Source organism: Protopterus annectens, chromosome 9.part0 (assembly GCF_019279795.1).
Source record: "Protopterus annectens isolate FY-2018-M chromosome 9.part0, PAN1.0, whole genome shotgun sequence".
NCBI classification, from domain to species: domain Eukaryota; kingdom Metazoa; phylum Chordata; order Ceratodontiformes; family Protopteridae; genus Protopterus; species Protopterus annectens.
This window is the reverse complement of record NC_056743.1, coordinates 1,248,303,828-1,248,318,816: the sequence shown is the minus strand read 5'-3', so window position 1 is coordinate 1,248,318,816 and position 14,989 is coordinate 1,248,303,828. Positions and strand designations below refer to the sequence as shown.

Sequence of the window (14,989 nt, the reverse complement as noted above, 5' to 3'; positions counted from 1 at the left end):
CCAAAGGGGATAACTATACATTTCTTGGCATTGAGCTTGAGCCCATGGCTCTGTCACCAAGCATCTGTTTCTGTAAGGCTCTTTTGTAGAGTATCCACATCATTTGGGGATTCAATAATGGCTCCCAGTTTGCAGTCATCTGCAAACTTTGTTATCCAGAGTCCCTTAGTGTTGGCCTGTACTTCAGAGTAGATGCCAAACAAGAGCGGTCCCAGGACTGAACCCTGAGGTACTCCACTTGTCTGGAGCTAGATTTGGAGTCGGCTACTTTTACAGTGTGGGTTCTATCAGTAAGCCAGTTAGCAACCCATTGGGTGACGTAGGGATTAATGCCCAGCTTAGTAAGTTTATCTACGATTCCAGAGTGAGGGGTGGTGTCAAAGGCCTTGGCAAGGTCTAGATAGGCTGTGTGGACCACCTTACCCTTGTCCATGGCTCTGCAGACTGATTCGAAGAAGTCAATCAAGTTCAGGAGACAAGATCGGCCCTTCACGAACCCAAACTGGGTGGGTCCAGTGTTTGAAGGTTGCCAATGTCTTTGTTTATAAGTTCCATGATAATATGCTCCATGGCCTTGCAGATAAGGCTTGTCAGACTGATAGGACGGTAGTTTCCGGGATCCAAGGTGGATCCTCCCTTGTGGAGTGGGATAACTGTAGCTGTGCGCCACTCAGTGGGCACGAAACCTGAGGTGAGGCTATGATTAAACATGACACTTAGGTGAGGTGCCAGTTCATATTGTAGTTCATGTAGTACACAGCCCGGGATGTCATCTGGGCCCATGGATGCTGTATTCTTAGCTTTGGAGAGTGCGTTTTTTACCTGTGTGGCCGTTATTACCGGAATTTGGCAATCTTCCGGTATTGAGATGGGCCATTTAGGAGGTGAGAAGGGGGTGAAGTTGGCACTGAATCGATCTGCCAGGATATTGGCAATATCCTTGGGATCAGTATATTTAATGCCATTCTGTTTTAGCTCAGAGCAGATCTGAACATTGCCATTTAGATTCTTGCCATAGTTATAGAATGCCTTGTTGCTGTCTTTGGAATCTTTGGCAATTTTATTTTCGTAACTAGCTTTGAAGGATTTTATGAGGGATCTCAGTTTCTTACTGAGGCTGGTAAGGAAGTTTTTTGCATCCTGGGATTTTCCTCTTTTCTGCAACAGTTTCTTCCTTTTGTTGTAAAGTTTGTTTATGGCAGGGGACCACCAGATTGGCTTCTTTTTTTTTGGATGAGAGCATCTTGGTTCTATTTGGGATGGCACAATTTATGCATGAGTAGATGTGCTCGTGCAGTGCCTTAGTGTAGGATTCAGCAGTTGAACTTTCAGCTCCCATCTGCATGGGTGTCATGAAGTTTGTCACTTCTGACTTAAGTAGCATGAAGTCGGCTTCGGAGAAGTTTTTTATGGAGGTTTCCTTACTGGGCGGTGGGGCATGTGGATGTTAAGGGTGATTAGCTTATCATCAGACGTGACTAACGAGGGGGTGACCATAGGTGTGGAGCATCGATTTCCCATGTTGGTAATGACCAGGTCTAGGATATTGGAGCCCCTGGTGGGACTATGGATTAGTTGATCCAGGGCATTGGAATTTATGAATTCCAAGAACCGTTGGGCAAAGGTGTTGGTACAGGAGTAGCTTTCCCAGTTAATGGCAGGGTAGTTAAAATCATCCAGTATTAGGGTGTTTGGTTCTATCTTAATATTTTGCAGTATGTTTAGAAAGGTGTAGTGAAAATCTTGGGGTATGGTGGGGGATCTGTAGCAAGCTACAATTTGGAATGCAGTCTTACCTAGTGTTAGTTGCACCTGGAGAATTTCAGACGCATTGTGTTGGGCAACTAGCCTGGTGGTTTGAATATCCTTGGTGAATATTGACACTCCTCCACCTTTAGTGTTTTGGACGTGCTTTGGTGGCCGAAAAGTGTGGTAAGAGTTGTAGCCTGGTATTGCAGGGGTGCTCTCTGGAGCCTTGAACCAGGTCTCAGTTACTGCACAGATATCGGTGTTCTCCATTTTTAGGAGTGCCTCGAGAGAGTGCATTTTGAGGTTTAGACTTGTAGCATTACTTTCAGATTTTGCATGCTTGTACCTGTTACGGTGGTGGTTTTGTTCTTTGAACTTTGCCTAAAAAAGGCACTATAGGGGTGGCAAGAGCCTTAGCCAGTAACCTGAATCCCAGAGGCGACAGGTGCAGACCATCTCTGGCAAAGCATCGTGGTCTGTCAATCATGTCGTCCCAGGCAGACAGATACTGGATCCCCTTTGAATGACACCAGAAGCTTAGCCAATTGTTGAAGTCAATCATTTTGTCCTTATATTGTGGTATCATTCTGGGTGAAGGCAGGATGCTACTCAGGGCTAGGGTCATACCTGCCTGGGCCACATGATCCGTGAGCTCTTCCATGTCTCTTTTCATGTAGTCCAGGGAGGTACGTCTCAAGTCATTCACTCCAACATGGACAATGACAGAGTCATATTTGTACTTGTTGTGGAGTGACTTGAGTGCATGCGTTATGTGGCGGATCCTGGCAGCTGACTGTAATTTTCTCCTTGTTCAACCTGGTGAGAGGGACATCAGTGTGCCGGACTACAGAGTCACCTATGACTAAAGTGTTAGGTACATTGTCTTGCCTTAGGGGCTGTTGCTGGGTGGCACACAGGTGTTTTGAACAATGTGACACTTTGGTTGTGATTGGTGTTTGTTTGCATTTCAGTTTCAGAGGTCCTTGTTGCTTGGGCAGGTTACAGTTAAGGGCCTCTGCATATGTGGATTTAGTGTTGCTATATGTGGGTGTTGGTGGTGTGGGTTTAGAAGGGCTATGTGTTGCTTGAGGTGTAGTGTGGGTGCTAACCTTCTCCTCTTGACTGTCTAGCACAATCTTGAATGGAGAGAGCTTTGCTTCCATTTTGGCTATGTAAGTGCATCTCTCACAGGTTGTAGTGTTGGGTGGTAGGAGGAGAGGGTTGTCTGTGTACATGAGGCAATTGTTGCATTGCCCCGGTATGCCCAGATTCACCAGGTGGACAGGAGAAATCACCGGAAGATGACCCTTGGACATGCCTGGTTTGATGCTTTTTTTTTTTGTAAAGTACAGGAGCTGTTTTCCCTTACCTTAGCAAGGTACTTTGCAATTATAGGCTGTTTAGTGCCTACTATTAATTTCTCCTTCTTAACAAGGAGAGTTAAGTGCTTGTATCAGTTTAAGGCTTCCTAGTGCTTTCCAGCAGGTATTAGAGAAAGTGCTAGTCAAAGGGATGCTTAAAAGTAAGATGAAAAAAAATGCACACTGCAGTGTGCGCTACAGAAGGTAGATGTGAAAGTAGGCAACTTGTGTAAAACCACAAGCAACTGTATAAAAAACACCCACGAATGCCTGGTGTAATAGCGGAGACAAACTGACCAAATCCTCGGCTCGAACTGGAAGAACGAAATTTATTGTAAAACAAGACAAAACAACCACCGAACTTCATAGGTTAAGCGCTATACAGTAGGATGGTCAATAAATTTAAATAGTTGAAGGGGAGGGGTTTTTGATTTAGTGTTCAAAATCGATAAATCCAGTATTGGCCGCCAGACCTTGTCCTTTCTGGGTACCAAGAACAGTCTTGAGTAAAAACCTTGTCCTTTTTCCTGTTCTGGTACTGGATGAATGCCCCCGATATCCATGAGGGACGTAACCTGTTTCTGTGCCTCTGCCCATTGATTTTTTGGCAGATCTGGCCAACCGTTTGTCATTGGCAGAGTATGGAAATGGAATCTGTATCCCTGTGATTCTATGTTTAGCACCCATTTGTCCTGGGTTATTAACTGCCAATTTTGAGAAAAAGTGCTAATTTTCCCCCTAAGGGTGCTGCCAAAAGATAAGTGCTTGGTGTAGGCAGAGGGAAGTCATTGGGAAGTCATTGGGACTGTTTTCTGTAGGTTTGCGCTTTATCTCCTCCAGATATGGAGGTAGAATTGCCCCATTGCTTTGACCTGTATGAATCTTGTGCCCAGTATCTGGAACCCTTAGGGCATCTGGATTTGAACCTTTGAGCTCTGTCTGACACCAGAAAGGACCAATTTGTTGTAGGCCAGTGTCTACTGAATCTTGGTGGCTGCACTTGTAAGACGTCTTTTACAGTTTGCATAGACTTAGCTTTGTCTTCCATTTTCTTTAAAACCTCTTCTGCCTTAATACCAAACAGAGTATCATGCTGTAAAGGTGCATCTAGCAATTTAGCTTTAACATGATCAGGCAAATTTTGTTCCTTTAGCCAGGCATGCCTCCTAATCACAGATCCAGTAACTGCGGTCCTGCAGGAGGCCTCTAAGGAGACAAAACCACATTGCAAAGTATGCTTTCCAACTTGTTCAGCTGCATGCAATAATTCCTGCAATTCTTTATTTTCTGCACATTCAGAAATCAACATCATTTTCTGTTTCAGCAATCCCATAACATGTTGTTGATACTTGAGCATATGAAAAAAGAAGTTATGTTCTTACCATAACGTTCCATGTGGAGTGTTCATCTCGCCTTTGTTCTTACACATGGGTGTCGGAGCCGATCCTCGGCTCCAAGTCGGCCGCTTAGCAAAGCTTTGCATCGAGAAGAAGCTCGAGACCAACCTACCTCCCACAATTCCCAATGTCTTTACCTCAGATCTAGTTTGCAAAAAACAATACCAGATCCAGCAACAAGAATGTAAACATCCAAACATACACATACACAAGGAGCATAGCTCAAGTCAGTAGCACAACAGAGGGAGCAGTAGTGGGAGACAAACAGACCAGACATCTAAACTGGACGTTCTACCTGACCTGAGGGTGGGAGGGTGGGGATGTAAGAACAAAGGCGAGATGAACACTCCACATGGAATGTTATGGTAAGAACATAACTTCTTTATGTGAGAGTGTTCAATCTCGCCGTTTGTTCTTACACATGGGTAGCGTCCCTAGCTCCGTGACCCTGAGAGACTCACGGAAGAACGTTCCTGAGCACAGTGGAATCAAAAGTTGCTCTGTCTCTGGAAATCTTATCCACTTTATAATGAGTGATGAACGTATGTGGTTTAGACCAAGTGGCGGCCGCACAAATAGTGTCCAAAGGTAGGCGAGCCGCATGAGCCAAAGATGTAGAAACTGATCTAGTAGAATGTCCATTTGGTTTGGTGGGCAAACTCTGACTAGAAGCAGCATAAACATAGGTAATACAATCAGTTAGCCATTTGGAGAGAGTACGCTTCGTCACTGCCATGCCCTTTTTGTTGTCCGCAAAGGCTATAAAGAGCTGGTCTGCTTTCCTATGATCTTTAGTTCTATCCAGGTAGAATCCGAGTTGTCTATGAACATCCAACTTGTGCAACATATATTCCAGCTTACTGGAATGATTCTTGAAAAATGTGGGAAGCTCAATGGATTGATTAATGTTGTTAACTGAACAAACCTTAGGGAGGAAAGAAGGGTTGGTGCGTAAAGATACCCTGTCCGGGTGAAAAATTAAATATGGCTGTTTAATGGAGAGAGCTTGAAGTTCAGATACTCGTCTGGCTGAAGTGATAGCTACTAGGAAAAGAGTTTTCCAGGACAAGAACTTTAAGGAAGAGGAAGAAGCTAGTTCAAATGGTGGTAACATTAGTTGGGATAAGAGGAGGTTTAGATTCCAAGGAGCCGTAGGAAACCCGACCGGTGGTCTAAGATGAAAGGAGCCTTTCAAAAAAGCTTTACAAAGCCTATGAGCCATAATGGGTGCTCCATTCTCTCCCACATGAAAGTTAGAAATAGCAGCTAACTGAACCTTCAAGGTGGCAGTAGAGGCTCCTTGGTGAAACAGTATGGATAGGAACTCTAAAACTTTGTTTAGCGGAGCTATTAAGGGATCTAAATGCTGTGCAGTCGCCCAGTAGACAAAACGTTTCCACTTACTGGAGTAGATTTTTGTAGTGGAAGCCTTATGAGAGGCTACTAGAATGTCTTGAACCGCCGGAGAGAGAAGATCAGACCTGGCTAAGAAGGGAAGCGGAGCAATCTGAGGGACAGGAGCGACGGGTGGGGAGCTCCTGACTAATGAGTCAGTAGGTCTGGCACCGGGTCCAGAATCCAGGGCTCCCGTATTTGGTGTGCTTGAAGAAAGGGGAACCAAATCTGACGAGGCCAGAATGGGGCAATGAGAATTACAGTCCTTTCTAGATCCTTGGCTTTCTGGAGAAATCTCGGTATCAGAGGTATAGGGGGAAAAGCGTACAGGAAACCTGGGGGCCAATCGTGAATCAGAGCGTCCCTGGGGACATCCCCTGGAGGGGGTAACAGGGCAAAGTAGCTTCTGCATTTGGCGTTCATTGGAGACGCAAACAGATCGCAGCAAGGCTGGCCCCACTTGCGGAATATCATTTCCGCTATTGTCTGGTTGAGGGACCACTCGTGAGGTAACAGGATGGCTCTGCTCAACCTGTCCGCTATACCGTTGGATAACCCCGGGATGTGCGTTGCTATCAGAAAGCGACCCGTGGATTCTGCCCATTGCCAAATTCTCATGGCGCCTCTGCACAACTGGTAAGACTTGGTTCCTCCTTGTTTGTTTATGTACCAAACTATGGACATGTTGTCCGTTTGAACCGCAATGGTCCCTAGAGGTAGAAGGGGAGAAAAGTGTTGCAATGCTAGAAACACTGCCCTCATCTCCAGGACATTGATGTGCAGGTTGTACTCTAAACTGGTCCATTCGCCTTGGACTGTCTGTCCCTGAAAGATGCCCCCCCCACCCTATCAGGGAAGCGTCCGTGGTCACTGTGGCTGTTGGTGTGGGTAACACAAACAGTCGGCCGCTGATGAAATTGTGATTCTGTAACCACCAAGACAGGTGTGCTTTGCAGGTGTTTGTAATGTGTATTTCGTGTGTCAGCGGTAACTGTTGGAACGACCATTGTGCGAACAGCAGCCATTAGAGAACTCTCATGTGTAGTCTTCCCAAGGGAACTACAATGAGGGAAGCTGACATGAGTCCCAAGACTTTCACGACTAGTTTGGCTGGGGATTTCTTGGACAACAGAAGGAGAGATATGTGTTTTTGTAGGGAAGCTATTCTTGCTGAGGGAAGTCTTAGAAGCAAGGAACGGGTATCCAAATCTGCCCCTATAAATGAAATATGCTGTGATGGCTGTAAGGCAGATTTTTCGAAATTTATCGAAATCCCTAGCTGAAGACAAAGGCTGAGTGTGTAGTCCCTGGCCTGTACCAGTCGACGCTCGGTGGTGGCAGTAAGGAGCCAGTCATCCAGATACGGAAACACCCGGAATCCTAGGCATCTCAAGTGAGACGCTACCACTGCCATGCATTTGGTGAAAACCCAAATCCAAGTTTTTAGTAGGTGGGGTAGGCCTTAGGTAACCTAAACTAAATATAAATGTAAAACTACACTATATATAGTAGAGGGGAAAAACTCAGACCTTCACACACACACACACACACACTAAATAAGTCTATAATCTGAGAGTTTTCAAGAAAAAAATTTGTGAAAAACTTTAGCTTATCTGTTCCAGTTGGCTCAGAGCTCTTCAGAACGATGCGATCGGTTGCAGCGGCAAACTAGATCTGAGGTAAAGGCAGAGGGAATTGTGGGAGGTAGGTTGGTCTCGAGCTTCTTCTCGATGCAAAGCTTTGCTAAGCGGCCGACTCGGAGCCGAGGATCGGCTCCGACACCCATGTGTAAGAACAAACGGCGAGATTGAACACTCTCACATCTGACAGTTTAAGGCCCTAATTGCCAAGGTTGCAGATGTATAAACCTTTTTTCCCCATCTGTCCAGTGCCCTTGAATCTGTCTGAGGGGGTAGGATTTCTTGCTGTTGAGGCCTTAACTCCCTTTAGATCCTGTGAAATAGTTTCAGGATCAGCAGCAGGGTTTCTAAATAAAAATTTATGTGAGTCAGGGACCCTGTAATATCAGTCAGGCTTGCTGCGAGCCAGAAACAAGGAGTCAGGGGGACAAGCTAGACTCCAAAAACACATCCACAATGGCTAAAACAGGAGGAATGGCTAAAGGCCTGTGCTAAGGGAGGAGGAGGAAATCCCCGAGCCTCTTTTTTGATTCTGAGAAATCTTGACTCTCCCAGTGAAAATGCTCCCTCAAAGTATGCAAGGTTTCTCCAAATTAATAATCCTCAGGAGGTGATGCAGATGGTATAGACTCCTCTGCACCTGAATCCTCATGGGGAGGTATAGAGAATTCCTGATCAGAAGAGGAATCAGAAGAGATAGAAACCTGATCTGAAGATTCATAATCAGTGTCTTGCCTAGGCCTCTTATCTGAAGGGGGATGGGAACCCCTGATCAAGGTAATAAGGTATGCAGCCATTTTGATCATTTGTTTTTTAGGCACAGAGGCCTGTGCACATGGCTCATACGTCTTTTTTTTTTTTTTTTTTAGTTTTAGAAGTTGCTTTTGTCTTCGGTTTTGCAGCTGTCGTCGGTTTGATATACAAATGTTGAGGCCTGAAAACCTCCTCAGAAGCCGGTGCCTGTTCAGCAGCTCCGGACCCATCCGAGGGAGATACATCCATGGGTCCAATACTTTGAGTATCTCGCAGCATGCTGGACTCCACATGGGCGTCGGTAGGGGCCTGTGACTCGAAAGTAGTGGGTATCAGGGGCTGCGAAAGCACCTCACTGAGTACCGGTGAACCGGCGACTGGCCTAGGAGAAGCTTCGCCGTCGGTTTTGGACCTTAACTGTCTCTTTCTGTGTCCTTTTCTTTGCGTTTTTTATGTACTCCGGTAGTCGGATTGCTATCCGACGACATTTCTGGGTAATTAAATCTGTTTTCAAAATACTTTGAGGCAAAAATATACCGACGCTTAATAGTGTGTTGGTTAAATCTAGCACAAAACCGACAGCCAGGCACGTTGTGATCAGGGCCTAGGCAAGGAATACAGTATAAATGGAAATCCTTATAAGGTATTTGCTTCCTACAAGTAATACAATTATTAACTTTTTCTGACATCGGTATGGAGCAAGAAAAATGTTTCCCCAACGGGGTACTTAGCTTTAGTGAAGACTTAGGTTCTGAAACTCAAACTCGAATATTTCAGGAGTCGGCCGACCGGCACTTGCGAAATGCTTCTGCTTCTGGCACTGCGCGGCAAGAAAGACTAAAGAAAATGGCGTCGGCTGCATGTTTTATACCCCCGACGACCTGACGTCATGAAAGAGGAGACAACAACCGACGCAGGACCCAAGACTTTGGAATTCAGGCCGAAGGAGGGCAACCTGCCAGCAGATTACCCAAATGTAATGACTGCAACAGTGAAACACGAAGAACATCAAAAGGATTCTAAGCTAAGCACCGAAGCACTGAGGGGCAGAGAATGGTCCGAAAGGCATGGACCCGAACCAGCCCCCAGGGACTCTGGGGTGACAAACCAGACCGGTGGCCCAGCCTGTCCCAGGGGACGGGGAGCAGAGCTGGCCACAGACTCAGATGGGGTAGGGATAAGAGAAGTCCCAGTAGTCCCTATTTCCTCCCTGCTAGGCGCCAGCTACCCTGAGCTCAAACCCTAGGAGGTCGTACGAGGAGAAGGAAGTCGGGGAGGAGGAGAAGGTTCTCCAATCCTGTGGGCTGGGGAAGCCAGAAGCCCCAGTTCAATTTGAGCCTTCAAGAAGGTCCACATCATCCTGTGCATATCATAGGGGAGGATGCTCATGGAGGATCTGGAGGAAACAGAGGACGTAGCTGGAGACCCATGTCGGAACCCCGAGGGCCTTCTTAATTGGTCCGAGGAACAGGTCCTGCGCGGAGGGAAAAATAAATTATCTTCTCCCGTAGGATCCGAAGGAAGATCCTCAACCCGGATGAGATCTGACAAGTAATTCTTCAGAGGAAACATGAGGGCACGAGCAGACAGTTCACGATCCTCTCAGATCCGAAATGGATGGATCCATGGCAGGTTTTCTTTGACTCGGATCTGTAGGCCTCAATCTGGAGGCCTTGGATCCTGGAGTCGAACCCAAAACCCTTGGATCCGAAGAGCTGGGAGCGGAAGCCCTGGATCTGGGAGCTAACTCTCTAGAAGTTCTCGGATCAGAGATCCTCAGATTCCACACTGCTATGGCTGGAGTCGGATCTGGGATCGGACTGCCTAGCTTTATTGGAGGGAACCTCCCCTGAAGAAGGTTTCCCCTTATGTCCAGAGGATCACAACTTGGAAGTAGATTCCTTAACCAAGGGGGCCCCTTAACCAGGCCTTTTAGAAGAAGCTTGTTACGGTGGTCAACCAGCACCCTGAGGTCGAATGCAGAATAAATGCTGCATTCAGTCTCTAGGTGGCTAGCACTGAGAGAGCAGAGGCACCCCTCATGCCAGTTGAAAACAGGCATCTTTCAACTGCGCGAGGAGCACCTCTTGAACCCCAAAGGCTTGTCCAACATGTGGAGACAACCAAAACCAATGGGAAGATTTAAAGAGGAGATCCATCCAGTACCAAAAGGGGAAACTTGAAGAGACTAAAACAATAACAATAAACTATTAAATTATCAATAAAATGTCAATAAAATAATGACAGAACCAAGGGGACAGGCAGGAAGGGGTTCCTACCCTACCAAACTAATCAAATGAAAAGGGCACCAAAAACCAAAAAAAAAAAAAAAACAGACGACCCAAAAATGATCAACACGAGGGGGAAAAAACACTACAGATAACTAAACCAGGAACTAAAACTTAAAAGGAAACTAAAAACTGACAAGAAATCACAAATAAAGAGATACTTACAGAAGATTATGAGGAGCTGAGCTATCTGCGTCTGATCGACTAAAGTGGCAAACGAGATCTGAGGGGTTAGATCGCAGGAGAGCATTATGGGAGGGGAGGAGCTTGAGCTAAGTTGTTGTCTAGTGTGCCGGCTCGGGTCTGATGTCGGATCCTAGACCCATACGTGATGAATGGTGACTAGGATAACTTCAGATCAAAAGGATTCTAAGCCTTACCCTGTCTAGTAAGTTTTAGACTCTCTAGAGCGCCCTGGTTCATAACATTTCCTTTTTCTTGACTATTTTATTTTTTTCCTTTTTCTTGTCAGATTAGTCTCCAGAAGTGGGCTGGCTACCTGGGGGAAGAAGCCCTTTTAGAATAAGTTTATTATGGTGGTACATTAAAGACCTAGGATTGAAGGCCTTAGAAATGTTGAAATCTGCATCTAAATATCTCAACTCCTGGGCACACTATGCATAAATCATGGGTATCTTGGGGCAAGATGGTGCGACTGCATTTGGTACACTTCTTGACACTCTTGTCACCATTTCTAATTTTAAACAGGGAATACAAAGTAAATTTTTTTTTTATTTATTTTAATAAAAGTAAAAGGAAGACTATAATAAGGTTAGATTATGACCAGACATTGAGAAGAAATGAGGCTAAACACAATTCTAGCAATCAGAGAAACTAAAAAAGCAATAACTGGAAGACATTAAGTAACTTTAAGACAAGAAAATTTGTAATATACACAAGATAAAAAGATAAGAAAGCAAGCAACAAGAAGGAAAATATGTAAGCTCTGTGTCCTTAACAGGAGAAAAAGAATCATCTGTTCATGATGGTGGCAAATGAAATCTGAAGCTACAGCGGGTATAGGGGAAATATGACAGAGATAGAGGCTAGGACCAGTGGCTGATGGCCACATCAAATCCAACAAGAAACATGGTATCCAGTTGTCCAAACTGTGGGATGGAAAAGCAAATGAAATAAGATCTACTTTTTCCAATGTATCAATAAAAGCATCCATGCAAAAACAAAATAAAACAGGAAAAATGTGCACTTCTCTAATTAGTTGAAATAACTTAAAAACAGCAATAACCTGTGTGGGTTACAGTGTGATCCAGCAATGAACATACAACATGCAAAGCACCCATCAAGTATAAGACTCAAACTATTGGTCCCTTGTAGATTACACTACTGGAAGCCCTGGATCTGGGAGCTAACTCTCCTGAATACTGAACTGTTTTAGCAGGATGCCTGTATGAACAGCCCCCTGCACCCCCACTCTCCAGTTCCTGTACCTCAAAAAATAATAGAGCCTAACGTACCTCAGCCTCACACTCCATATTTACTTCATTTTGCACATGCATTTCACTACTTTAAAGGATTATACACACACTCAATGGAATATAAAAGGCACCTGCATGTAGATCTGGCTCCTTGACTTCCTCCCAAGTACCAAATCACACCATAAGTGAATAGCTGCAGCATAAACCACACCCTGACATGATCACTCCAGTAATATCTGATACCCTTACCAATTGTCGCTGTCGACTTCCTTTTCTAAAACTAAACTTACCTGAAAAAGTTCAGGGGGAACCTGCTTCTTTGTGAGGTAGGACTGTACTTGGTCTGTTGCACTCTTGGAAAAGGTCTGAAAAACAGAAGAACAAAAAGCTATTAATGTGGCAATTCAGAATGAAGGGAACAAGAACAGGTGGCATAGATCAGCATGTGGTTTTACAAGGCTGTGTTTATGACCTACTAATTAAAACTCGTTTCACTTTCTCTAAAATGCAAAGTGTATTCATTAATCTAGATCTGGAAAACTGGATGCTATGGAGTTCAAGTCCCACATATAAGTAAATGGATATCAGAAAAGGACAGTGCAGTTAAGTACAAAGACATATGATAAGCAATTGCAGTACCATTCTTCAGACCAGGTTAGGTCACTTGTACTCATTCTTCTCTGATCATAATCCTAACGGCTTTGCTAGGGCCCTAAGGCAATTTATCACAAAGAAGAAAAAGAATTCTTAAAGTAACCAGGAATAGGTTCATAGGTAGGTACTAGGCTATTGGCCCTAGGGCCTATATAAGCCTAGCCAAAAAGGTACCCTGGTTTTCAACACCCAAGAAAATTATTTTCCTGTGCCCCTGTCGAGCAGAGCCACAGAAGTGATCCCCGGGGTGAATTTCCTATTTCCCATCCAATCATCAAGATTTTTCTAGAAGACTGCAAATGAGGAGCTCTGTTTGACAAAGTTAGATAGTCTGTTCCAGAGTATGGGAAGTCTCTGGGACAGGAATCTATCCCTTCAGCATGTTCTGTTTATTGTGGTGACAAGGTTTAGGTCCCTACAGCGTGTAGCTCATAGGGATTGGGATTTCTTTAAGTGGAGCATGTCCAACAGCTCTGGGTTTGACATAGCTTAGTATGTTAGGCAGAGATCGCCTCTGAGTAGGCAATATGCAACGGAGTAAAGCTGGAGTTTTTTGAGACTGTCTGAGTAGGGCATCTGTTTGAGGCCAGTAATCCTCTTTGTGAGGTATTTCTGTGGCCTTTCCAGTTGTTGTAGATGTCTTGTGAGGTACATACCAAAAGGGGCGTTGTACTCTATAATGTGTCTAATGAGTGATGAGTAGAGGGGAACAATGACCTCTTTTTTTCTGGATGAGAAACCTTTTGTGATGAGGTGTGCCATGTAGAAGGATTTCCTGACCACTGTGGTGATGTGATTATCAAAGGAGAGACTACTGTCCACCTGTGTTCCAAGGTCTCTTATCACATTTTTGGTGTTAAGTAGACTACCACCTATGTGGTAGTTTATGGGTCCAGAGTTTTTACCAAAGGGGATGACAATGCACTTTTTGGCACTGAGCTTCAGGCCATGGCTTTGACACCAGGCATCTGCCTCAGTGAGGCCCTTTTGTAGGATGTCCATATCTTTAGGAGTTTCAATTATGGCTCCTAGTTTGCAGTCATCTGCAAACTTCGTTAGCCAAAGACCTTCTGTGTTAGCCTGTACTTCAGAGAAGTAGATACCAAACAGGAGAGAACCTAGGACTGAACCCTGTGGTACTCCACTTGTCACTGGTCTGAAGTTGGATTTGGAGTCTGCTACTTTCACAATATGGGTTCTGTCCATGAGCCAGTTGGCAATCCATCTTGTGACATAGGGATTTATACCTAGTTTAGTGAAATTATAATTCCAGAGTGGGGGGTGGTGTCGAAAGCCTTGGCGAGATCTAGAGAGGCTGTGTGAACCACCTTACCCTCATCTATGGCTTTGGTGACTGTTTCAAAGAAGTCTATCAGGTTTAGGAGACATTATCTGCCTTTTACAAACCCAAACTGGTAATCTCCAAACTGTGGACCCCACCCAATGTCTTTGTTTATGAGTTCCATGATGATACGTTAAATGGCTTTGCAGACCAGGCTGGTCAGGCTAATGGGGCGGTAGTTCCCAAGGTTCGTCATGGCTTCCCCTTTGTGAAGTGGGATAACCGTCGCGGTGCCCCATTCAGTGGGCACAAAGCCTGAGGTGAGGCTATGATTGAACATGGTACTTAGGTGGGGTGCCAGTTCGTGTAGAATGCAGCCTGGGATATAGTCAGGTCCCATGGATGCTGTGTTCTTGGCTTTGGAGAGTGTGTTTTTTACCTGTGCAGCCGTGATTACAGGAACTTTGCATTCTTCCGGTATAGAGATGGGCCCTCTAGGGGGTGAGAGGGGGGTAAAGTTAGCACTGAACCTATCTGCCAGGATGTTGGCAATATCAGTTGGTTCTGTATATTTAGTGCCATTGTGCTGTAATGCATAGCAGATCTGAGTGTTGCCACTGAGATTCTTGACATAGCTATAGAATGCTTTGTGGTTGTCTTTAGAGTCAGTGGCAATTTTGTTTTCGTAACTAGCTTTGGAGGATTTTATGAGGGATCTCAGCTTCTTACTGAGGCTGTCCAGGAAGTTCCTCCAGTCATGGGATTTTACTCTTTTTTTGCAACATGTTCACATACTCCAGCATAATAACATTTAACAAGTTTTTTTTTTTTTTTGAGCTGGTGCAAAATATCCGAATTGCTTACACATAATAAGGTCTTATTAAATTTAATTCTGCTGGCTGCCAAAAAACAGTTACGAGAAAATGGAAATCAGAGTCTAAACTAACTGCATTTGAGGTGCTGAATATTATAAAAGTGATAAAAGCTGCAGAAGAGAGATCTTTAGAAAAGTGAAGGAGTAAATTATATAGAAA

General features: G+C 44.7%; 1 protein-coding gene across 1 annotated transcript in view; it reads right to left on the bottom strand.

The window, feature by feature from the left end:
- Positions 1-14,989, bottom strand: part of LOC122811972 (beta-adrenergic receptor kinase 1-like) — a 2,445,913-nt gene that overhangs the window by 1,691,133 nt on the left and 739,791 nt on the right. The window contains exon 5 of the mRNA XM_044084173.1: positions 12,310-12,384. Within this exon, the coding sequence (XP_043940108.1) occupies positions 12,310-12,384 (75 nt within the window). The remainder of the gene's footprint in view (positions 1-12,309; positions 12,385-14,989) is intronic.